Here is a 26,875-nt window from a genome sequence, read left to right on the forward strand (position 1 = left end):
AACTGCTATTTATTCAGTGGTATTGTGCTTTATGACATTAATGTACTCCTCAAGTCAATGTTCCGTAAAGTCGTTTTAAATCTTGAATGAATCCTTCAATAAAATAATGAAACCTTTTGTTATGTACAATTTTATTAATGGGGTTGCTTGTTTATATCTTGGATGTTGAATTTTTTCATAGCTTAGCAGTATTCAGAGACATGCAGACAGGTAGATACATCAGTTTTTTTTTTTTTTCCTATTTTCAGGCTCATTATTTTGTAATATGCAACTTTTTCCAGGAACAGAATTGGTTTCTTTTTTCCTCAAATTCTAATGAGATACTAGAACCAAACATTGTGAAGAGTGTTCTATCCAGTAAAAAGGATCTGGATTTCTTATTCCTAAATAATGAAATGATGATGTTGCATATATGAAATAAAAAGGCAGAAGATACAATGAAGTATTACATGTGCTTAATATATATTCATTTATTAATGCATATGCCAGAGGATTGCATTGAACTATGCATTTGAAGACGTTATTAACAAAGCACTTGCCTATCAATTTAACATAAATTAGTGGATCTTGCTGTCTGTGGTTTCACACCCAGTAACAGCATGGTTCTGGGAGTCATGATACTTTTCACTTGTTCTTAACATATTGGACCAGCTTGTTCACAGAGCAGTCATTGTTAACAGGGTCTTTTTTCTGCACGTATATGTTGCCCACTAACAGTTATGACCATAAGTTACAAAGTACTGTTCTACAGCCAACTATTTAGGTACAGACTCTAAAAAGTCAAACCATAAAAATAGAGAAAGTGCAAATATTTATAAACTATTTCATATTCAAAATCCAACCTAGTTATATTTTTATCTACTGAGCTGTAATAAGTTGTTTTTCTATTGCATTGTATGCATCTTGGGCTTATAAATAACATAAATTACAAAATCGTAAGCAATTTGTTCAGACTTCATTTTACATTTTTCACTAAATAGCTGAAGACATGACTTTTTTCTCCAGTGCAATATATAATAATGCTGCATTAAGTACAAATTGTTGAATATTTCTAAAAAGGAAACATTTAACTGATTATAGCACTCAGTAAAGAAGGAGTTAGTCATAACTGTCAGAAGGAAAACAGTAACAGTACAGTTAATTATCATAGGTAATTTTAAGAAACAATCCTTCCATTGTACTTCTAAACCAATAATCCTATGACTTTCTAAAGAATGAAATTTGGTAAAGCTAAGACATAATGCTAGATGGCAAATGCTTCAACTTACCTCTTTTTTTTTTTTTTTTACAAATGTGATGTGACCTTGGCAGTTTTAAGGAACAAAATTTTGTTGATATATCAAACATGTTAACAAACTATTTAGCATTGCTTTGCATAAGTTTGCTTTAAGAGCATTTCTTCACAGTGATATTTCAGAAAGGTTGGAAACTGGTCAGCATAAAATATTTCCCACCTTTTCTATTTTATTTTGTATGCAAAAGTCATCACAATATATCTGCAACTATAAAATTACAAATGCTTTCTAGAAGTAACTGCATTTCTAGTCATGGTAGAAAAGGGTATTTGTAAGACATCTATTATGAGGTAAGTCTAAATAAAACAATTTGAGTAACAAATGCTTTCATATCTACCAGATATATAAACCAATGTAACAAGGATAACTAATGGACAAACTCAAAAGACTGTGTTTTAGGATGTTTAATGGATGAGAAATTGGTAATGAAATAAATATTTTAAAAGATAACTCTGGATATTTCACTTAACATCATGATTTTGGCACTTCATGGAACACTGATTTCTCAAAGACCAGAATTGGCATAAAAGTTCTGCAGTTTTCCCACATACCTTGGAGACACTGTACTGGAGCACTGGCAAACACTGAAATGTAGTAAAATAAACATTCCCCTGTATTTGCATATGCATGCAGTAGTCAAACAGAGTTGGTGAATTCTCAGAGATGCTGTCTTGGGGTATGGTATTGTTTCAAGCACTCTCTTCAGCAGATCTTGTTTCAGATTTAAGTCTTACAAATTCTTTAGCCACATCATCACTGGTCCTCTGAGAGAGGATTCTAAGGATAGTCAGACCGGTTGCATCCATAGAGACATTTTTCAAAAGGGGATACCACGCCCCGTGGCTCCCCTTTTCGGCTATATTCTGGAGCTGAATTACTGTCATTCCGATAATTCGATCTTCTCTGGCAAAGCAGTAATCTTTAACCGAAAGGTGAAGTTCATAGGCTCCTGGGCGGTTTTCTTTTCTCAGAGTGCTGCGTGGATTAAAAACAGGGATTTTGAGCATTTTCAAATAGGGATCGATACGGTTCTAATAGACTGTGAAAAATTTTATACATTGTTTAGAATGTTGTATTGGCAAATAAAGTATCATGGCATTTTAACTCTGCAAATATTCTTTAAATTTTCCTTAGAACGTATTTACATTGCTATTACTCAGCAATCTAACTTAAAACTCCTTCTTTTCCTAGATAGAAAAAGGAAATTAATTTAAAAATGCTTGACTGCCCCCTGATGTTAAGGATATTACTAGAAACTGGAATTAAAATACTATGTTGTCATTAATCATTGGGGGCAAGGTCTCCCCAGTGATATAGGGGTAGGAGGGGTTACTAACGGTCATGGAAGCTAGGCTGGGGGGAAGGGTACCTTTTGGAAGAATTTCTGTGCCATTGTTTTGACAGCCATTATTACCAATTCCTTTCTCTACCTCAGACTCCTGGATTAGCTATTATATGTAGGAGGCTTTTCTCAGGGAAATACACTGCTCAGACTATCAAGCACTATTCATAAGATGCTGAATGGGATACAAATCGCCAGAGTAAATCAGTTCCAGCAGTGCCTGGTGCTTCAATGCCAGTTCTTTCGTATGGCAACTGTTAGACCTGTCAAGATTGGGGCTGAGGCTAGCCTCTTCTAATAACGACCCTAGACAGTCTGTCAACGCAGAACTGAACCTAATGAAGAAGGCTGAGCAGTGAAATGCTGAGGATAATACCCCTTGTCCCTTATTTTAATTCCTCCTCAGATAGTCCTGACTTTCTAATGAATGCGCTTCTATTCCTCAGTGGTACAAGCTTCTAGATTCCTTCCTTGTCTAAGTGACTTTTTTCTGATCAAATATTTTGCCAGGTGAGACTTTTGTTTCCAGGAGACAAACAACTGTGTACTTATTTTAGAGACAGCCTGAAATGACACTCAGGAAAATGGAATCCTGGAGGGGCGGTAAAGAATAGAATGGCAAAATATGACAGGCTCTGGGACTTCTTGTGAATTAAAATGAGTCAAATGCTGCCTTTTCCCCAGAATCATGGTCTTGGTAGCTCACCGCATTATATCTGAATTTTGCATTATTCAGGTATTCCTAGAACCTTTTGGAAGACTTTTTAATTGGATCAAAATTTTCTGTGTAAATTGGAGGAGTAGATAGGTAGACTCTTGTGAGCTGATTTGTTAGCAGGCATTATTAGAACCTTTTTAATAGATACAGTAGGATAGTTAAGTTTTAATGAGTGGTAAGAGTTAATTATTCAGAAAACAGCGCTGAAAGGTCTCTGGGAAACCAAGAATGTGAAATAACAAAGAATCAAAGCAGTAAGGGAAGCTTGGTAAGTGTGTGTGCGAGTGCTTGTGTGTGTGTGTGTGTGTGTGTGTGAAAGGCCCTAGGGCCTTGTCTTATGTTCCCTCACCCTTGGCTTCCTATCTGTCCCTAGGTCAGCTCATTTAGATTTGTAGAGTTAATTACATCTATATACAGATAATTCTCAATTTATGTCTAATCATATATTTGATATGAGAAGGAAATGGCAACCCACTCCAGTGTTCTTGCCTTGAGAATCCCAAGGATGGGGGAGCCTGATGGGCTGCCGTGTATGGGGTCGCACAGAGTCGGACACGACTGAAGCAACTTAGCCTAGCCTAGCCTTGGATGTACAATACCTATCTCCAGATTAATAGATTTAAAAGAAAATCTTTGCTTTCCTCATGGCCTGTCCTTACTTTCCCATCTCAGCAAGTGAACATCTACCCAACTGTTTACGCCAAAAACTAGGAGTCATCCTTGACTTCATTCAGTGCCAGATAACTTCGATTTGCTCCACAGCATTCTTCTCCTTGTGCTTTGCAGGAGGATGCTGACCTGTAAGGACTGCACCCACTGAGTTTCTCTGTGCTCTGACTTCCAGTGGGGTTTAGCCAAAAGAGAACATCATTGGAAAGTCAGAGATAATGATGCAAGTGAGGGGAGACTTTATTTCTTTGGATTCTTGCCTGTGAGGCTCCTCAAGTAAGCTGTTTGTCTCCACAGATGGTCACTTTCCTAGGAAGTGAGTGACTACATATGAAGTTTTCACAGTCCCGATTTTAGTAACAGCTCTTCTCCTTTAGGTGCAGTGGTGTAATAACCTGGCTACAAATAGCCCCATTATTTTCTCAGGTTCCTATTTAAAAGTCAGAGAGGCTTCCCTGAACACCTCATCTTAGCAGCCAACGGACCACCCTATCATGCTGTTTTGATACTATGCTTAGTATTCACTATCATATGACAGCTTTTTGTTTATGATTTTGTTTATCAAATTTTCTTAATATCTAGAGTGTTACTTCCATGAGAGCAAAGCCCTCCTATTACAGTTTTCTTCATTTGCCCTGGATCCGTGGTGAACAGGAATCCTTAAACCTACAGGTTTTACTCTGCTTAGCAAAGCCCAGTGCCATTCCTACTCTATGAGTCCCTCGTAAGTGTAGCTGTACAAGGCCTATTGCCTGGTTGGAAAATGGAGCTGGGTTATAACTTACAACTGAAATGTTTCATTATACTTGGGTGACCATGTGTTGCTTTTTGTTTTTGTGCCTTGTTTTCTCTTCTTGTCTCCGAGGTTGGGTCCCAGCATACAGACTTCCACGAAGGGGCGGAACATTGCCGTGGTCTGCCAGTTTAAGTCATTAATAGCAATCACTAAAAAATAGAAGGAAAACGAAAGGAATATAAAGTGTTAGCAAACCCATGTGTGGAATCCTAGGCTTTCCCTTTGATCTTTAAAGTGGATATTTATCTTTTAAAATGATGTATGAAGCTGTAACTTGCATTTAATAACACCCTAACCCCACAGACTAGGACTAGGAAAAACAATTTTCTCTCTGGACTGCATGCTTGAGAGGGCTTCCAGCTCTAAGCCATGTGGCGTTGGGATGGTGAAAAGCTGTAATTAAAATGACAATTGTTACTACTGAAAAGTTATGATTCTTGTTTAGGTGAAAACATGATGCTTTTCATATTAAAATTATGACATGTTCATGAAATATTTAGAAAATATACAGAAAGTAGATTAAAAGAAAAATTTATAATTTTATCACTCAGAAGAAATGACTGTTAATATTTTGGTGTGATGCTTTCAACCCTTATATACAGAATAGGATCATAATGTGTTGCAGTCTTAAAAATATTTTCATTTTTTTAAGTCCATCATGGATAGCATTGTAATTCATTATATATTTTCCAACTGCAAATATTTAATTGTGTGTAGATTTCATTCAATATTCAACAAATCACTTGTTGCATATTATGGCAGTTTCCTAATTTCAGGCATCATAAATAATACTTAAGTGAACATTCTTATACATACATCTTTGCTCATTCTTTGATGATGGTGATGGTATCCTTAAGGAGGTGTCTTATAATTAAACTTGCTAATTCGGAAGGTTCATAAAACTTCTAGCATTTGGTATACATTAGCAAAATATTTTTGAAAAATGTTTAACAACACTGGCATATACAGTCATGCCCACTTATCTGTATGCTTACTAATACTGTATATAATCTATTATATACCATAACAGTGTTAGTTGAGGTAGTGAAACTTTGAAATATATTAGAAGGCCAGGCTTTTGACTAAAATAGATACTATTTAAAGTGGCTGTCCATGATAGTATAAAAATAGAACATGGTTCTATTGAGAAAAGTATAAATCATTAAATTACATCTTCAAAATGACCCCTGAATTCAGATTTAATTTTTACAATATAAAGCCAATTGATTCAACCACCCATTAAAAAAAAATCAAACCAGTGGTTGGAAATCACATAGAAAAAGTATGTAGATTATGTGGATAGTAAGAATGTACTGAGTTAATATCTAAAATGTCATTGGTAAGTTGGAGGCAACCACAGCCTCAACCATAGAGAACAACAGTCGTACAGTTCTGAAATGTAATTATCAATGTATTTTAACCATTTAGACTTTTCAAGTAATATAGGTTAAATATCTATGCTATTAATTTGTTTTGTTTTAAATCAAAAGTTTTGGATTCATGGAGGTATTCTAAGCATGCCCTAAAATAATTTAATATAGATTTTAAAAAACAGGGTTTCCAGAAAAAACATTTTGGATATAATTATTTTTTTGAGAGGTTAAAGTCTTATAGGCTGTTTGATCTACCTGAACCCAAAATATACCTTTTACAGTGACTTTATGCTCTCCGGTTCCTGGAGTGGCGGTGATGTCCACGTGAACAGATATCTGACCCACTGAATCTTTGGAGGGGCGACCTGCAAATCAGCAAAAGTTTACTGGCCTGACCTTTCGGACCACTTAATAAGGGACATTGATATTCTGTGCATTGGGGACTTTAAAGTGTGATCGTGGAAACAAATGGTTCTCTTTGTTAACAGCACAAAATAGATACTGATACATGTTCATTAAGTTAGATTTGCTATGCAGGTTTCAGTCTTGGGTATAATCATATTTAGCCCATTTAGCTAAACTTTCACACAGTCCTCAGATACCATAAGGCATCCTGTTAGTATTACTATTGTTAAAAAAAAAGAAAAAAAAACTTGAAGTTTCCTTATTCTAGGCACTTACTAAAGCCCTTCTTGTCACTTACGTATGAAGATGTATCACTGCCCTTCATTCCTTCCTGAAGTGCTCTTCCTGAGTGTGCCGCACCAGAGCATCAAGGATACAGAGATGGCTCTACAGAGCACCGATTCTCATGAGGCCCACACTCAGACCAGAGGAGAGCAACACACACACTGCTGCATATTGTGTGATATATTCTAAACAGGTACCTTTATAATTTGATGATATAAAAAGGATTAATCAATTCCACCCTGATAAAGGTTAGTCAAGGGTTAAGAATGTTGTATTGAAAGGTGCCTGTGATTTGGGCACTTGGAATTCAAATCATAGTCACGCTACATCTGGTTCCGTGATCAGAATTTGCGATGTTCTCAAGACTTGGTTTTCTTATTTGTAAAATAGGGATCACTGCATCAACCTCATATACACACATACACACACCTATTAACATATCATCTATAAACATATACATTTTTTTCTCAAACAGAAACACACACTCTAATTATCCTTTACCTTACCTTTGTCTTTTTACCTAAAAATGTATTAGGATCATTCCATTTCCACATATACAAAGCTATATCCCACTCTTTAATATGGTCTGGAATATCAGAGCATTAACTGCAAAGTCAAGGTTTCCTGAATACTTGCTTAAAAAACAAATAATCTGCTTACAAATAATGAAAACATTAAAATATTTAAAATAATATTTAGCCCTTATTCCATTATATGGACATACCATTATTTATTTAAGCACACTTTGGTGGTTTCTAGTCTCTTGCTCTTATGAACAAGTAATAAGTTATTTTATTAATATTAATAATTAATAAAATAATTAAATAACAAATAATTACTTTTACTGTTTACAAGTTTATCTATAGTATAATTTCTAGAAATGGTATTTATCAAAGGTAGATAGAACCTCATTTTGCCCAATAGACATTTTAATCATTTGCAATATATATGAGATTAATAAGAATCTTATTTTCATGAAATAAATGGCTAATGACTAAGCTGAAAAGAAGAGATTCTAAGAGACTTCCAGTTTCTAACTTGAGAAAAAAATCACTGCATTTCAGCCAGAACCTCTTACCAGGATCTGCTGAGAAAACCTGGTTGACCACAAGCTCCACTCTCACCCCGACCCTGCCCCAACCATTTGTTAATAAAAGGACTGAAAGACAAAGTGATCACTTCAGGCATTAGCCAAGGAGCTGCTCATTGCTCTGTGAGAAGTGTTTCCTTTCCCTGAGGTGAAGGTGAAAGGTAAAGTTGCTCAGTCGTGTCCAACTCTCTGCGACCCCGTGGACTGTAACCTACCAGGCTTCTCCATCCATGGGATTCTCCAGGCAAGAATACTGGAGTGGGTTGCCATTTCCTTCTCCAGGGAATCTTCCTTACCCAGGGATCGAACCTGGGTCTCCTGCATTGGAGGCAGATGCTTTAACCTCTGAGCCACCAGGGAAGCCCTCCTTTCTCTGAAGTGAAGAAAATTCCAAGAGAAGTAGTCCAAGTACTTGCTGAAAGTGCCAGCTAGATGAGCATTTCATTTTTTTTTTTTTGGCTGCCTACTTAGCAGACAGTATGACCTGAGCATGGCCAAGTGTGTGCCGGGATCTCCTTCTCTGCTTAAGGTCACAGTTGCTGACAAATATGGGAGATGGCTCCTGAATGGGCTTGAAGTGCCAGCGATTGGGGACAAGAGAGGGAAAATGTGACCATAGGCTCTGGTTTTATCAGGGATTGTCAGCAACATGGTGAAGAGGCAAGCATCTGAAAGGAATGTATGTGCCCATACACCCAGGTGGGGTGCAGCAGGAAAAAGTGGCCAGGTCTTGAGTCTTGGAAGAGTTCATCAATGCCCTGGGGAACTATTTGAAAATACATTTCACACCAGCCAGTTCTACCAAACTTGCACTTCCCCTAAGAGAAGGATCTGGAAAAGTTCTACTACTAACTGAGTAGACAGTGACCCTTAGATAGATAATGACTACTAATGGTCACCATTGCAGTTTTTTTTTTTTATTTACTTATTTTTAATTGAAGGATAATTGCCTTACAATATTGTGTTGGCTTAGATAAAGATTCATCCGTCTCTTTTCTCTTTCTCTCTTCCTCAATATCATGGAAATTGCCTCCAGAAGAAAGAGAAGCCACGGCTTCCTCCTTCTCCTTTCCTCCTTCTGCTACAGTCACTATTTACCCCTGTTTGTAGAGAGAGAAAGAGAGCTTTTAATTCAATAACTAATTAAAACTTTAATGTGGGCAGAACAAGGTCTTAAAAACGTGAATAACCGTCTAACAGTGCAAGTAACTAACATGGTGGTACCCGGATGTTGACATCAGCAAGGGAGGTGTCTATGCAGCAGAAAGTAGGACACATAAGAGGCACTGATAATACTTTTTGGGAAAATAAAATAGTTTGACACCTAAACTGGTGACATCCTTGTGATATGAAGAATAGAACATATCTATTCTTGCCATGATTTAAGTCTCCTTTTGTGTACTCTAATTATGCTCTACATTTTTCTTCATGTGAATCTTGAATGGTTAAAAAGCTTATTCCTAGTTATTACATCTCATTCTATTTTAAATGGGACCCCTTTTCCATTATATTGGATAACAGGAAGGCTAGTGATTTTTGTATATTTTTTTATTCAGCCAACTGAATTTTTAATGAAATATTTTCATTACTCATTTTGAGTTTTGTAAGTACACACATGAATTATTTTCAATGAATTACACTTCACCTTTCCAGTTTTTATACCTCTTGATATTTGCCTTGGCTAATTTTATTGGCTTATATTTGTAATACTACATGCCGTGCCAGTGTTAAAAGTGGATATGCTGCTATCCTTCACTTGGCTCTCCAGATTCATTCTTCACCCTGCTCCACTCCGTCCTCTGCCCCTAGATGGACAAGTCAGTGGTCCCTATGCTCTATGGATGATAAGAAGTCCTGGCAAAATATGGGAAAGAGGGAGTAGACTCAGGTCAGATATTTCTTTAGTTTCCTTCCAATGGTGTCACCATTTTGCTGGAAGAATCCTGCAACCAAAAGGCCAACATTGCCCTCACCATCCCTCAGCAGGTGACAGTCTCATTCCTGGTTCTAGGAGCTTTTTCCTCCCTTGTTATCTGTTTCAGTGCAGTTAGTTTACTATTCTTTCTGGTCTCTTTTTATCCTGCCCATCTGTTGTCCATAGTTTCTCCACTGAATCTTTTTCAAATAATCTTAATTTGGGTGTGCCATCTGATTCCTTCTGTGATCTTGGCTAATAGAGTTAACATCTTTGATTTGCTCATAACTTTAATGAAAGTGTCCCTAGTATTTTTGCAATATTCTTAGGTCTTGAATATTGAGACAATCTTTGTGGGGGATAAGATGTAAAATATGGACATTCACTGTTTAACGACTATTATCATGATGGATTTTTTTCAGGGGAGAAAATGCTTTAAGAGGTTCTTGAAGATTTAGTTGAAATTCCCCCCCTTTTTTTTAGACAGAGAAGCAAGAAATAGCATGTGCCCATATGCGGATGAGTAAAACAGAATGGTGTGTCCTGGAAACTGTGAGGAGTTCAGGATGTATGGAGCATAGATGAAGTAACAATAGGGAATGTTAGAGAAAATGTTGGTACTTTGAATGTCATTTAAAAATTGTTAGACTTTATCTTGGAGCTACTGAGAAGTCTTTTAAGATTTTGGCTATGGGTGGCATAGTCAAATTTAGGTTTCGAAAGAATTTGTCTCATCTGTGTAAAAGATCATTTTTTATCACTGCAATCCCTTTTGGAAAACCTCCTACTTGCATCCTATTGTGAAAGTGAAAGTGAAAGTGAAGTTGCTCAGTCCTGTCCAACTCTTTGCGACCCCGTGGACTGTAGCCCATCAGGTTCCTCCGTCCATGGGATTGTCCAGGCAAGAATACTGGAGTGGGTTGCCATTTCCTTCTCCAGGGTAATTTTCCCGATCCAGGGATCGAACCCAGGTCTCCTGCATTGCGGGCAGACGCTTTAACCACTGAGCCACCAGGGAAGCCTATTGTACCTTGAGTCAAATCCCAAAACCCAGCCCTTTGCTAGGATGCTTCTGATAACCTCTGCTTCATCAGCACTTCTGGTCCATGCTGTCTTTGGCTTAATTTTTTCAAACCTTTCTTTATGTTTTCATCAACTCAAAACAAATGTTTAGAATATCTTTCCTCCATTATCCAATGAAGCTCTGTCCAAACACCTCTACACTAAAATATTTTCTTTCTTTCTTTCTTTTTACTATTCTAGAAATAATCTGTGGTTATATTTTTGATCTCCTCAAACACTATTATACATAGACCACGATGTTTATGGTGCCCCTTGATTTATAAGACATGTATAACAAAGTATAAAATCCCTGGGCAATGAAACCAGACTTCCCTGATCATGAATCTGTCTGTCACACATTAACAGTTGAAAAATGTGAATTTGCATGTCCTTATCTGTAAAGTGTTGATAATCCCATCTATCTGGCAATATTATAACGAGGCTAAAAAAGGACAATTTTGAAAAATATGTAAGATATTATGTGCCTTGCACATAAGAGCTGCTGGTAAATGGATCCAGGTTTATGATAATAATCATTCTTAAGAGTGTTCCAAAGTTATTAAATACCTTGAAGATTCATAGAAAATTAGAAAAAATCCACTGCACTATAGTTATCTAAATCAAATACTGTTGTAAGACAAAAACAGAGTGACTAGAGTTTTCCTCAACAACTTTGAAATTGTTAGTTTCTTCAGTAAAATTTTCTGGGTTGAGTACACTAGAGATGGAAGATTTTTAAGAGCCCTCATGTTGAATGTCCATTAGGGAGTATTCTTTCCCACTATGATGTAAAACCTTCGTTAACCAAGAATTCCATGAAATAAGTTTTCTTGATTGCTAAAGGTTATATTGTTTGCTTAACTATTGTTGAAATCACAGTCAATGAGAGGCAGTGCAAATGCATTCAGGTTGCGTGTGTGTCTCTGTTGGTATACTAAAGATCAGAGCCTGCTCAGTATGTGGGTTTGTGATCAAGACTCTTATGGGTGATCATGTCAGTATTACCACGAGCAGTCATGTAGCAATGGCTGGTTTGTTTCCAGAGTAAACATCTAGAAGTGATGGTCAAGAAAGTTATTGATTCAACAAGTTTGTAAATGAGAAAAGCTTTCCATCAAAGCGCTCACCAGGAGGTACCATTTCTTCATCTGAGTTCCTAATCAGAAACTTTACCAAGGTAATTCAAAGGCTTTGTGTTGTTATAGAATCTGATCTTTATTAGAAAATATGTAAAACTTGAATTCGGAAAATATGTGCTCTTAGTTATGGAGGAGACATTTTACGCTGTTTGAAAACAACTAACAGCCATAGAAATGTGCCTAAAACTTTTTAAAAGGTACTCTAAATGCACAGGTATGATTTTCCCTTTCCCAAATTGCTGCTCTCTCATCTTCCACTTGCATAACCTAACTCTGTGCCTGTGTGTGTTTTCTAAAAAACTTGAAGGATTCCACTGGTGGGAAAAAAAAAAAAAACATGTTGAAAACCAAACTTATATACTCAGCAATCCCCAAACAATTTTGAGGAAACCCTTGGGTGTAAAGATTTAGCAGAAAACACACATTTCCTTTTTTTAACAGAAAATGTGAAATTTACTGCTCAATCACGTCAAGCGTAGTCTTGAGAGTTGCTTGTTTAATGTGGTACACCCCTAAGAAGTGGAATTAAAAATGTGACCGTTTTCTGACAGTTCTCAGTAGAAGCAACTAGTTTAAAAGGTTTTATTATTTTGTAAGTATTATTTAATAGGCTATCCCTAATTGTCACCTGAGAACTCCAGGTTTGTGCTTCCATGGCCTGCTGTTTATACCACTCCACAGCACCCGTGTTATGCCTAGTATTGTAGGTAGTTAGGCAGATTTTTTCTTTCTAACTATATTCCATAATGGCAGGAAACCTCTATTAATATTAATAATCCATACTACTGATCTCTAATTCATATAATAAATAACATACTTTTGATATTTATTAAATGCCCAATTTATATTTATTCACTGATCAAATATGGGAGCAATCCTCATTTTGCATAATTTTATATTCTATGATATGTTCTTATAGTTTTCAGTTCTTATAGTTTAGTTAAATAACACCCATTTCAGTTCTTATAGTTTAGTTAAATAACACCCATTTCCCAATGACACATTCAAATTTCAGTTATCATGGCCTGTTAAACACCTGTCATTGCCTAAAGTACAAACTTTGTTGCTAGTAGTTTAGTCCACACATCACCATATAAGTAAATGATAGGTATTATCATCACTGACCAATCACATCACTTCTTTTAAAGTCTGGGGTTGGTCACTGTGCCTCTGTTCAGTTCACACACAACAAAGTGCGTAGTTGTGTAGCTGCCTTGTTTCCTAAACCCATGTGACATTTTAAAAACCTGGATAATCAAAAGAGGGAACCGCCAGCCAAGAAAAAAGTGGAACGAAGGAACAAAAAGTAATAACACTGGAGTGAAATTTGTATAGAATGTAAATGGATTAATAAAAAAAAATTACTGACCTTGGGAATATGGACATTACTGCCAATGGAGGGACCCTAGATAGGCAGACAAGAAACTTAATGAAAGTGACCTTATTGACATAAATGAGAAAGATGATGAAGATGTCCTGGTTGGAGGTGACATTGAAGAAAAACTTCACATTAAAGGAACTCTGAGATATGTCGGTTGCAGCATGGAAAGCAGGAAGGATAAATTGTCAGTGATTGATCCAAACTTTGGAATGATAATTTGCCAAGGCACAGAAAAGAGGATTGTTCCTTATATTTATATGATGAGAAGAAAAGAGCAAGCACTGTTCACAATACTCTTGATAAGATTTTAAAAAGAAACGAAAAGCTTTAATTCTCAGTGTTTCTAATGTTTCCAATTACAGCATATTAAGTGAATGTTTTACTATTTTTTTCCTTATACATTTCATTTCCTTATTCCTATATTTATAGCTGACAGCAAAAGGTTTTGTTTCTTTTGATGAAATATTTTTAAAAATCTTCATACAATTATAATTTTCTATTCTTAAGCAAGATTGCTTTGAACAGTTTCAGTTTACACAGTTATTCTTATGGCCCTACGTTACTGTGCAAGATTGTACATATCTGAGTTGATTCATTTAATACGCTTGCAGTTGCTAAAACTATGGAAGCTGTTTAACTCAGTCAGATGTGTTACATCTGTGTTGTACTGTGCAGTAGATATTTTTTCCCATTTGGTGGGGTTGGTTTGCTACAGCCTTGATCTGATCCATCTGACATCTGTGCATGGCAAGATCTGTTGGTTGCCCATCCCAGAATAAAAATGGAATTGAACAAAGCATCTTCAAACTGAAGAAAGCATATATCAATGAAGCAGTTATTTTCCAAAAAGAGAAAAAAAGGCTACATAAGAGATTTCCAATTTCGATGGGATGAAATATGAAAATAATCTAATATGGGGCATTTTATTCAGCTATTTAACAATTTTATGAGCAGTTAATGAAAATTTAATCAGAGGTCATGCCTGTTACATAATCTTGTCTATTCTGAACCCATAGAAATTAGACTATTGTGCCTCAAATCAATCAACGGGCTCCTAGAATGTGTCCTTTGTCACCAACATTATTGGATCATGAATACCAACCTCTGTCTGGGAATGAGTCATGTTCTATGAGTAAACATTGGTAAAGGGAAGGAGAATGAAAGAACTAATTGCTTTATTTGAAGTTCTTAGAAGAGCAGCTTTTGATAAAAAACTTTTTGATTAGAGATGCTGATTACCATAAGATTATGATATAGTATTATATAATCTCCCTAACAAGATGAATCTCTCACTTAACGTAAGTTTAGTACATTCTGTGGAGGAGTGAATAATTTTAAAAGCAATTAGTAATGATTATGCCTGTAATGTTTTAAGTCGATAATTACCTCCAAGTCTAATATCCTGTAGGATATTAGATCGGAGAAGGCAATGGCAACCCACTCCAGTACTCTTGCCTGGAAACTCCCATGGACGGAGGAGCCTGGTGGGCTGCAGTCCATGCGGTCACGAAGAGTCAGACACGAATGAGCGACTTCACTTTCACTTTTCACTTTCATGCATTGGAGAAGGAAATGGCAACCCACTCCAGCGTTCTTGCCTGGAGAATCCCAGTTAGGGAGGAGCCTGGTAGGCTGCTGTCTCTGGGGTTGCGCAGAGTCGGACACGACTGGAGCGACTTAGCAGCAGCAGCAGCAGGATATTAGATGAAAAATATCGCAGCTGCTCCAGTCATTTAACTGCTTAAGCCCCTGACAAAGGGGTTTGAATCTGTCCTCATGGGACTCTGCTGGGAGCCTCATAAAAGGTGTGGAGAATTAAGGAGGAATGACCACTCTGGCAGTGTAGAATCAGTTTAGAATCAGCTGACCTGCTCCTCCCACCTTCAAGTCTAGGACTCCAGGTGGGACTAACTCACCTCTGTTCAGGCTTCTAGGTTGTTAGACATCATCCGAGGTGGTGGAAGTAGAAGAAACCAGGAAGTGGCTTGACTTAAACCCTGTTCCTCCTCGTATCCCTTCTTGTGCTTTCCTTCTCTGTTCTTTGCTCATTATCTCAATGTTATTTAACATTTATATTTGAAGTAATTTATAGTACTGATCGGAGAAGGCACTGGCGACCCACTCCAGTACTCCTGCCTGGAAAGTCCTGTGGACAGAGGAGCCTGGTAGGCTGCAGTCCATGGGGTCGCTAAGAGTCGGACACGACTGAGCAACTTCACTTTCACTTTTCACTTTCATGCATTGGAGAAGGAAATGGCAACCCACTCCAGTGTTCTTGCCGGGAGAATCCCAGGGACCGGGAAGCCTGGTGGGCTGCCGTCTATGGGGTCACACAGAGTCAGACACGACTGAAGCGACTTAGCAGTAGCAGCAACATAGTACTGATAACAATAATGGGTGCAATTTTTGACTACTTGTGTGTGCCAGGCATCGTGCTGAATACTTTAAGGATAAGATCTTGCTCTGATATCAGATAAACGTAGTGTGTACATTTTACACAATGGGTGAAATTGGGCACAGATGTTAGTTGCCTGTCAAAGTCAGTAAATGGAAAACTGAGATTTGACCTCAAATCTCTGACATGCTGTGATGTTCATGAAATAGCTTCTCTTCTACTCGTTCCCCTTCCCTTTCCTTTTTCACATCAAAGAGGAAAAAGTAAATTCTGTCTTGTTGTTATTATTATGTTGTTATTATTAATGGCATTTAAAGTCTTGCTGAACTAAAAGGCAGAAAGGCGGAAATTGAAGACAAGGAACATACAGAAAATATCTATATATCTTAAGATTATGCTTTTTGTGTGATAATACTTGGCTTTCATTTGCAACTGTTTATATTAAATCCCACAGTAATCATTCAAATGTATGTTTGAATTAATACTGCCTTCAGGGACTCTTATGGTTTCATAGTTCTCTGTGTTTTATCCTTAAATTTACTATTGATTGAAACATTTTTATAGTGTTACTTTATATCAGTGAGTTTCCATGGCTATAGCATCCTTCAGTTCAGTTTAGTTCAGTCGCTCAGTCGTGTCCGACTCTTTGCGACCCCATGAATTGCAGCACGCCAGGCCTCCCTGTCCATCACCAACTCCCAGAGTTCACTCAGACTCACATCCATCGAGTCAGTGATGCCATCCAGCCGTCTCCTCCTGGGTCGTCCCCTTCTCCTCCTGCCCCCAATCCCTCCCAGCATCAGAGTCTTTTCCAATGAGTCAACTCTTCGCATGAGGTGGCCAAAGTACTGGAGTTTCAGCTTTAGCATCATTTCTTCTAAAGAACACTCAGGACTGATCTTCTTCAGAATGGACTGGTTGGATCTCCCTGCAGTCCAAGGGACTCTCAAGAGTCTTCTCCAACACCACAGTTCAAAAGCATCAATTCTTTGGCGCTCAGCTTTCTTCACAGTCCAACTCTCACATCCGTAATGACCACTGGAAAAACCATAGCCTTGACTAAATGGACCTTTGTTGGCAAGCATCAGTCTCTGCTTTTCAATATGCTATCTAGGTTGATCATAACTTTTCTTCCAAGGAGTAAGCATCTTTTAATTTCATGGCTGCAGTCACCATCTGCAATGATTTTGGAGCCCAAAAAAATAAAGTCTGACACTGTTTCCACTGTTTCCCCATCTATTTCCCATTAAGTGATGGGACCAGATGCCATGATCTTCATTTTCTGAATGTTGAGCTTTAAGCCAACTTTTTCACTCTCCTCTGTCACTTTCATCAAGAGGCCTTTCAGTTCCTCTTCACTTTCTGCCATAAGGGTGGTGTCATCTGCATATCTGAGGTTATTGATATTTCTCCCGGCAATCTTGATTCCAGCTTGTGCTTCTTCCAACCCAGCGTTTCTCATGATGTACTCTGCATATAAGTTAAATAGGCAGGGTGACAATATACAGCCTTGACGTACTCCTTTTCCCATTTGGAACCAGTCTGTTTTTCCGTGTCCAGTTCTAACTGTTGCTTCCTGACCTGCATCCTTAAAGTGTTGCTAAAAAAATTAATCAGTGATTACTAAAATTTGAAATGTGTCAAATCATAGAAGTAGTTACTGAAAGTTTAGTTATCCTAAACTGAAATATTTTAGTATTGAAAAATATGTAGTTTTAATGTTAGAAACAATGTTGGTCTTGAAACTATTTGAGCCAATATCTTTGTTTCAGAGGTGAGGGAGTTGAGGCTAAGTGTCTCATACAAATTTCCATAGCTGGGCAGCATCGGTGGTCGGTCTCGTTATTTTCATTGAAGTTCTCTTTCCACTGACAAACGAGCTTGTCTCTAAAAACGTCTTTTGGAATTCACACAGTGGGACAGACTGCCAATGAATAGTAAAATCTGGCAAGTAGGTAGGATGTGTATATGACAATCAGTGCTTTTTTTTCTAAGTGGAAACTTAGAAGAGGCAAAAATCAGAAAACCAAACTTTCAGTTCTGACTAGTGACTAAGAATTATTACTAATCATTAAATGTGTCACTTGATCTGTTAGCATCTCTCTTTTAAGATCTATTCATTAGCACCATGACTGCTAGCAAACACTACTACCTGGGGGAGAATTGGATGAGAAAGCTTACTCCCATACAGTAGTAGGCAGTGTGTATTCACACTATGGAAATCACTGTTGGTAAAAGAGTCGAAAATAAGATCCATTTTGAGGGGTGAGAGCTTCAGGCATATCTTTTCTTCTTGGTAGTCACTGACAGCAATAAACATAATAGTAGAAACAGCTAGGTTAGATAAGGCTAGGGACTGGGCACTGCACCCCCAGGCCCCAGCTTCAAATGCTTGGATCTATCTGTAACCAAAGATTTTTGAAAAGTGGCCAAGGGTAATGCAGTTTACCTGAAATGTATGACCTGAATGGGTCTTCTTATTTGAAAATAAGCTGAAGAATTGATGCTTTTGAACTGTGGTGCTGGAGAAGACTCTTGAGAGTTTCTTGGATTGCAAGGAGATCAAACCAGTCACTCCTAAAGGAAATCAGTGCCGAATATTCATTGGAAGGACTGATATTGAAGCTGAAACTCCAATAATTTGGCCACCTGATATGAAGAGCTGACTTATCGGAAAAGATCCTGATGCTGGGAAAGATTGAAGGCAGGTGGAGAAGGGGACGACAGAGGATGAGATGGGTGGATGGCATCACCGACTCAATGGACATGAGTTTGAGCAAGCTTCTGGAGTTGGTGATGGACAGGGAAGCCTGGTGTGCAGCAGTCCATGGGGTTGCAAAGAGCTGGATACGACTGAGTGACTGAACTGAACTAGAACGAATAAAAGATTTCCCTGGTGGCTCAGATGGAAAGAATCTGTCTGCAATGCAGGGGACCCAGGCTTGATCCCTGGGTTGGAAAGATCCACTGGAAGAGGGTATGGCACCCACTCCAGTATTCTTGACTAGAGAATTCCATGGACTTAGGAGCCTGATGGGGTACCGTCCATGGGGTTGCAAAGAGTCAGACACACGCTAAGGGACTTCAGGAAAATAATTTCCACAACATGAGGTAACAATATCTCAAGGATTCAGGTGAAAGCATATTGCTGGAAATGATGCTCCTGAAGAAACAATGGATAATCAAATATTTCAGTTCAGTCACTCAGAGGTGTCCGACTCTTTGCTACCCCATGAATCGCAGCACGCCAGCCTCCCTGTCCATCACCAACTCCCGGAGAATCAAATATATAAGAAAAGCAAATTTCTTGAGTTTAAAAACAGCTCTGAACTTTTAAAGAATTCAATTTGTTTTAGGAAAATTGAAAAGCACAGACTATACACATATATATCCAGGTAGAAAGAGAAGAAATTGAGGAGAAGGAGAGAAGGAGAAAAGAGGAGGAGCAGGAGGAGAAAAAAAGGAATCAGAGAAAGAAGAAATGTATCCAAGAAGAAAAATGCAAAGAATTTTGGCTGGCCTATATTTTTCCTCACAAAATAAACATCAGAAGGACATAAGCAATGGCAATAAAGTTATGAGAGAGTGTGTCTATGCTTACAGAATTTTAAATCTAGGAGAGTTGTTTCTCATGTAAGAATGAAACAAAAAGTAATTTTCAAAACTTCAAGAGCTAAGAAAATTTATTTTACACACACACACACAGTTTCCTCACAGAATATGACTTGGAGACATAATTCAGCCAAAAGAACCTCAGACTGGGGAAGCTGTGTTGTAGAAAGCATGTCACTGAGCAATAGCACCATTTAAGCTATCAGGTGGATATCAGATAGATACACCTCTTTTATTAAATTTGAATTTATTAGAATAAGCATAGTCTTAATTTTATATTCCCAGTGTCTAGCTCTGTATGTGCATAGTGAAGGAGCTTCATGAGAGACTGAACAGAAATTTGGATAATGTGTGTATTGAACAGGAAGGTAAGTGTTAGGAAGGGATGAACTGTTTAATGGGAAAGTAATTTTGTTTTCTAGGTTTTAGTGTTGTGTAAGAGAATCAATGACAAAGTAATAAAATTATAGGCATACTTAATGTATTGGGTTGCCAAAAAAAATGTTTGTTCAGGTTTTCCATAACATCTTACGGAAAAATCTGAGCAAACTTTGTAGTCAACCCAATAGATTTTCTTTATCCAATAAACGGGTATTGATCTATGTCTGGCTTCCGTTACACAGAAGTATTCTCTCTTGTAATATAGTAGCTACAGAGGCAAGTTACTCTCTTTGCAGGAAAAATGTGCAAATAGCTGAAAACAATTTATGTGAATAGATGACTGCTGCTGCTGCTGCTTTAGTCGCTTCAGCTGTGCCTGACTCTGTGCGACCCTATGGACTGTAGCCTGCCTGGCTCCTCTGTCCATGGAATTCTCCAGGCAGGAGTACTGGAATGCGTTGCCATGCTCTCCTTCAGGCTTGGGAAGATCGAACCCAGGTCTCCTGCATTGCTGGCAGATTCTTTACCACTGAGTCACCAGGGAAGCCTGAATGGATGACTATGGAGTTTAAATTTGCTTTGTAGCAGCTCATGGCAATCCCTTAATTATAGAGGTTCTAGGAGTTTGGGGTTGTGGGTCTTCAGCTCAGTTCAGTCGCTCAATCGTGTCCGACTGTTTGCGATCCCATGGACTGCAGCATGCCAGGCTTCCCTGTCCATCACCAACTCCTGGAGCTTACTCAAACTCATGTCCATCGAGTCGGTGATACCATCCAAACATCTTATTGTCTGTAATCCCCTTCTCGTCACAAATATTACCTTGAGTAAAATTTAAAATACTTTTAGAGATTTTATACATATTTTGCAAAATTTACTTACAAGTATTCTACTGTTCTATTCCTATTTTAAATGGATTTCTATTTTATTTCATATTCTAGTTAGCTATTAATTGTGTAAAGTTATACAGCTGACTTTGTATACTAATTTTATAGTGAACAATCTAATGGAAAATTCTTATTAGTTCCAGTAGTTTCTCTGTAGATTTCCCTATGCTTTCTATGGAAGTAATTGTGTTGTCTACATATAAGGACTTTGGTTTTTCAATTCTATTGCTTTTGAATAGAGGACAAGATAATAATCTCCATAGTTAGTTTTATATGTAACATTGAGACAAAACATGGATAGTATAAAAACAAAACCTAACTAAACCAATTTATACATATAATTACAAAAATTCTCAAAGAAATATTGATAAAAATATAACCCTATCACAGAGAAGGGTTTATCTTAACCAGAAATGGTGTTTTAAGTATTCTAATAAATATCACTAATATCTAATAAATATCTAATATCTCATAAATTCTGAAAAAGCATTTGATAAACTTCAGTGCCCATTCATGATAAAATCTCTTATTCAGATTTGAAGGATGGTTCCTAGCTGTGATAAAGAACACATTAGAATCATTAGAAATGATTCATTAGAAATTCCCTTTCAAAACTGAAAACAGAATATGACTGTACAAAATAAGAATAAACACAAGGTCTGAAAGTTTATATAAAGGCAATGATTAAAAACAGAAAATACAGTAGTTTCTGGAAATGGTGACATTAATTTTTTTGGTAATAACTAAATTAACACTTGACAAATTGAAAAGAATGTTCCTTGCAAGATTAAAACATAATAGACAAAATTACATGATTTTGGATGGCAATAAATCATTCTCAAGGCAGCCAGAAAAAATAAGAAAAAGGTATATACTGAAATAAAGTTAATTAAAATGTGATAAAACAATGAAATGTGATTTAGGCACAAAACAATGAATAAAGTTTAAAGTTAAGATAAAATGCCTTAAGGATATCACTTATTTGGATATTTAGTTATAGATTTACTGCAATTTTCATCAGAAAAAGCTATACAACCAAAAGCTAATTCGAGAAGTAATGACAATAGAAACTAAGGACTTACTGAAAACAGAACTTATTAAAAGTTACTAAGAACTTTTAAAAATACTGAATAACTAAGGACTTATTTAAAAGGAGAAATGAAAATGTATTATTCTCATAAATATTAAAATACTTTATTAAGCAACAATAAATAAATTAGTCTAATCCTGGACTATAAATGGTCAGACAGAATAGGAGAAAAGGTCCAGAAACAGAATTCCAATAAATTTAAGATACAATGGCAAAAGAATTATCAGTGGGACAGGGCAGAATTATCTAATAATTGGTGGGAGAATCAGTTACTATTTGGAGAAAAGCTTTATAGCATTATATATCATTTACTGAAAACAAATTTTGATAAATTAAGTTTAAATTGAAAAATGCAACTGAAAAAAGAAAATATAGATGAGTTTTATTTGATATTTACATGTGGAAGTCTCCACAGGCTTAAAATTAAGGATATAAATCACAAAGGCAAACATCTAAAAATATTTTTAGGTTAAAAACATCCTATACATGTAATCAGTTGAGTGAAAAATATTTGCAATAAATGATATAGAGGGTTACTATCTTTAATGTATAAACAAATTGATAAACTCAAAAGTGCCATTAAAAATGAATAAAGGTTATAGAGAATTCACAAAAAGAGAAATTCAGCTAGTTAATAACTATTGGAAGGAAATATTTATTTTTGTAATCAAATTAATTATATTACCTAATATATTAACAAACATTTTAAACAAAAACAACCACCTTGTACTAGAGATTTTGTGGAAAAGTCTAATATTCTAATCAACTTTTCATTGGAACAAATTTATAGTTGGAAAGCTACTTGGGTATCACATGCCTTCTAGATATTCAGAACTTTGGATTTAATAATTCTGTCTCTGGAATTCTATTCAAAACATAATTCTAAATACAAAAGAAGTTTACCTGGAAATTTTTAGTAAATTTTTAGTATTTTAAATTTACTTAAAATATTGGCTTAAAATGAGAAATAAACTTAAGAATTTTGTAAATTTGCAATATATAAATTATGAATTATATGATTGGATATAAGCATGACATACTGACAAGAAGTTATATAAAACACTTATGTAGGAATGTGATATGAAAGGGATACATATTTCATATAAAGCTTCTGAAGTATTTAAAATAAGGATACAATGAAGTTGCAGGAAAATATATCAAAAGTTTAGTAAATTATAAATTTTCTCCTTTTTCATGTTGTTCTATATTTTCTATTCTCCAATATGTATCTATTATTTTTATAATCAAAACAGAAAAAACTAGTTAAAACGTTTTAAAACTTACATCAATAAATTTTTATTTCATATTGGCTAAAATACAAAATTTATCAATAAATAGGAATTTTTCACTTCTGATTATAGAGGTTGAAACAGTATATCCATATATTTTTGCAGAAGAGTTTGATAATGAGATTTAAAATAACTTAATCTTTCAGGATCCTACAAGTTCCCCCAGAGATTAACTCAGAAATACTTGAAAAAAAAAACTTCAACCAGCCTATGCGTCGACCTTCTGACGTCTTTAGATGCTATCTTATTCCTCATATTTAACTATTAAATTTCTTGAATGTACCATTCATATTTAATCACTTATTGCCAATCAAGTTTTAAATCGTCTCTTATCATCTTACAGCAAACTTTACTGGAAATTTTGAGAGTCCCCAATGATCTCTCTTTAAGCTATATAAATATATATACTTTTCCAGTTCTGTGCCATTTTTCCATGTCTTTAGCTTTGACTTGGTTGATTACCTCCTTGTAGTCTTATCCCCCTTGGCTTCCTTCATTGTCTGCTTTCTGGATTCACTGTTTCCTTCTCTGGTTCAGTCCTTTTCTGCCATCTTTGTAGCCACCTTCTTCTTTCAGTTTTTTGTTATGTGCCATTCCCCAGTATCAACCCGTGGCTCTCTGCTCTCTTTTCTCATTACCCTTTCTATAGTTTTACAGTTTCAGCTTTCATCTTTATTAAACTTTAAATTATTTCTAGTCCTTATCCTCATCTTCCAAATGAACTCCATTTCTAATTGTCTAGATGAGATGGCTGGATGGCATCACAGACTCGATGGACATGACTCTGAGTGAACTCCGGGAGATGGTGATGGACAGGGAGGCCTGGCGTGCTGTGATTCATGGGGTCGCAAAGAGTCGGACACGACTGAGCAACTGAAATGAACTGAACTGAACTGAACAGAACAGATATCTTCTCTAGATGTTTTCCCTTTTGTTTAATCTCATCAACTCTAAAAACTAAGATATTGTGTTCTCAACCTACTCCAGTTCTCAGCATCCCCATTTCCAGCCAGATGACACTATTCTTTCTGCTATCCAAGTTCAAATCATTGAAAACCTCATGGAACTTACCCTTTCTGCTTTATTTGCTGATCTTAACCAATAAGTTCATCTTGTTCATCATTCATAACAGAGTTTATTTGATTCAATCTGTACTTCAGTATTCCAGTCCCTTACTCTGGAACCTCTTCACCAAATCTAGATATATCTGTCACCTTCCAAAAAACATTGTGCTTTCATACACTTCCATTATATTTTATATCACTTAGCAGGACTAAATTTTCCAGCATACAGATTTCATCTTACTACTCTTCTCCTAGAACCAAGGGTTCCTGTTGTTTTAATGGGAAATTCCAAATTCCCTAAGTAACTCTTGGCTTTAGAAATATTGCCTCCATCAATTATGATCAAATTCACCCCACACTAACAACAATATCCCTTTCTGCAAGCCTTCCATATACTTAAGTACTACCCTCCATCCAAGTTCCTACCCTCCATCCAAGCTCTGCCATCTCTCTATGGCTTTCCCAGGCATTCCAGCCTACGCTGTTGACTCTCACTTGCAGCCACTTCTCTGTTCTTATCCATTCCACCCTTTTTGGCACTTAATATTCTGCCTCATTTTGTACCCTTGTGTTTATTCTACTGACTGAACTTTATTGCATTGTGAAATTACACCAAGACTTAGATAGTTTCAATGTTAAATTAAAAAACCTGTAATTATCTAAAAATTTTAATGATATCCACACTTGGCAAAACTGGCAGGATAACTAATATAAATATTAATTATAAATTTAAAATTAAATTATAAAATTATAATTTATATAATAATAAAATATTAAATAATTAAAATATAAATATTAAATAATTAAAATTATTTAATATTAAAATATTGAATAATTAAAATTTATATTATAAATTATAAATTAAAATATAAAAATTAAGTTCTGGAGATGATGTGCATAGAAAGAATCCAGGCCACATTCCTTGGATTTGAATTCAGGATCTACCACATATCAGCTGGGGACCTTGGTTAAGCTACTGAACCTCTTTGTGCTTCAGTTCCCTCATCTGTAAAATAAGAATAACAGTAGTACCTGCCTCACTCAACTGCTGTAAAGATTAAATGTTACTGCCTGTAAAGAATGTACAGAAGCACTTGGCATATAGAAAGTCCTCTGTATTATCATTGTGGTTGTTTATTAGAATATTAAATCACTTCTTTTGACCTAGCAATTTCTTTCCTATGAACCTATCACACAGAAATATTTGCATAAATATACAAAGAAGTGCATGACAAAGATTCCATGGAAACATTTTTATAATGGCTAAAAAAATTAGAAGCAACCTATATGTTTATAAGTAATAAAATAGTACACCATCATATATCTTGTGGGATATTATTAATCCATTCTAAAGGAGGGAAATCTGTATATGAGACATGAAAAGATGTGTATGAAAAATCAAATAGCACAATAGTATGCACATCACCTAGTTTTGAGGGGGAGAAAGAAGAAGGTAAGTTTCACATGTGCATGATTAAAAGGTCTGGGAGAACAGACATAAAAGTGCACACAGGAGGGGTGAGGGTGGCTGAGTGTGTATTCTCAATGAGAATCTATCACTTGCTAATTAAAGTGTTTAAATATATAAATAATAATCAGAAGACTAGAACAGGAAAGTACAGATGGCGAGTTCAAGTCACTGATTTAAAACCCTGTGCTCTCCCTAAGTACTTCACTGATGTGGCTGCCATTTTGATCAGGATGTTATCCACCCCACCAAGCAGATATCATGAACAAATGGCTGAAGACAGCATGTGAGCAGGTAACGAAAGTGTTGAGAGGGAGACTGGTAATGTGCAATTGATGGGTAGATGGAGTGGTGTCCACAGTAATCTGCAAATAGGTACCTAGATGACAGCAGAAGACAGAACTGACTTCTTTCAGGGTAATCAGTCAAGAATGCTCACCCAGCAGAATATTCTCAAGAAGCAGCAGTAAACGGCATTAAAAAAATTTCAGTTTTGTTATGGACAAGAATGAAAACAGATCCAAGAGATAACCACGGTAGTAGCTCCTAGGTTCAGAGTATATAGCTGAGAGATCATTTAATATAATAGACTTCATTGCAGGTCCAAAGGTTAAAGAACTGGAGGCCAGTGTTCTAATAGGGAAACATAACTCTCCCCACTACTTTGAGGAGGCTACTCTGCAGGAGGTGGGCGTACACAAATCAACTCTTCTGCAGAAAAGGCACCAGCGCTCAGTAATATATTGTTCTGACCTTTTCTTCAAGAACTGGTCTAATCTAACGCAATGCAGTGAGACAGTATAAAAAGATGGACAGAATTGTAATGGGCAGAATGAATAACATTTCGGAAAAGAAATAGAGAATAGATATGGTTCTACTTCCTAGCAAGTACAGTAAACGTAGTTAGAGTTCTTAAATTCAGGAAACCCTCTGCGTTTTATTTTTTCCTTTTATTTATTTATTTTAGTCTGTTTTGCTTACTAATCATTTTACAGTACTGAATAAGACTTTGAAATCTGGATATATAAATACTGAGTTACTGTATAGAATTTAAAAACAAATGAATTAAACAGGCTTCCCTGGTGGTTCAGAGGTTAAAGCATCTGCCTCCAATGCAGGAGACCTGGGTTCAATCCCTGGGTTGGGAAGATCCCCTGGAGAAGGAAATGGCAATCCACTCCAGTATTCTTGCCTGGAGAACCCCATGGACGGAGAAGCCTAG

At 36.4% G+C, this 26,875-nt stretch overlaps 1 protein-coding gene and 1 non-coding gene across 2 annotated transcripts in view; both read right to left on the reverse strand.

Annotated features, from left to right (window-relative positions):
- Nucleotides 1-1,984: 1,984 nt before the first annotated feature.
- The window catches only part of UNC13C (unc-13 homolog C), a 655,255-nt gene continuing 630,364 nt past the window's right edge, over nucleotides 1,985-26,875 (reverse strand). Inside the window, exons 30-32 of the mRNA XM_052646337.1 lie at nucleotides 6,466-6,558; nucleotides 4,810-4,969; nucleotides 1,985-2,270 (exon numbers count right to left, since the gene is read on the reverse strand). Coding sequence (XP_052502297.1) covers nucleotides 1,985-2,270; nucleotides 4,810-4,969; nucleotides 6,466-6,558 — 539 coding nt within the window. The remainder of the gene's footprint in view (nucleotides 2,271-4,809; nucleotides 4,970-6,465; nucleotides 6,559-26,875) is intronic.
- Nucleotides 8,262-8,333, reverse strand: TRNAW-CCA (transfer RNA tryptophan (anticodon CCA)). Its single transcript has one exon. It is a non-coding gene; the product is annotated as a tRNA-Trp (tRNA).

The sequence above is a fragment of the Budorcas taxicolor genome, chromosome 10 (genome assembly GCF_023091745.1).
Source record: "Budorcas taxicolor isolate Tak-1 chromosome 10, Takin1.1, whole genome shotgun sequence".
Classification (NCBI taxonomy): Eukaryota; Metazoa; Chordata; class Mammalia; order Artiodactyla; family Bovidae; genus Budorcas; species Budorcas taxicolor.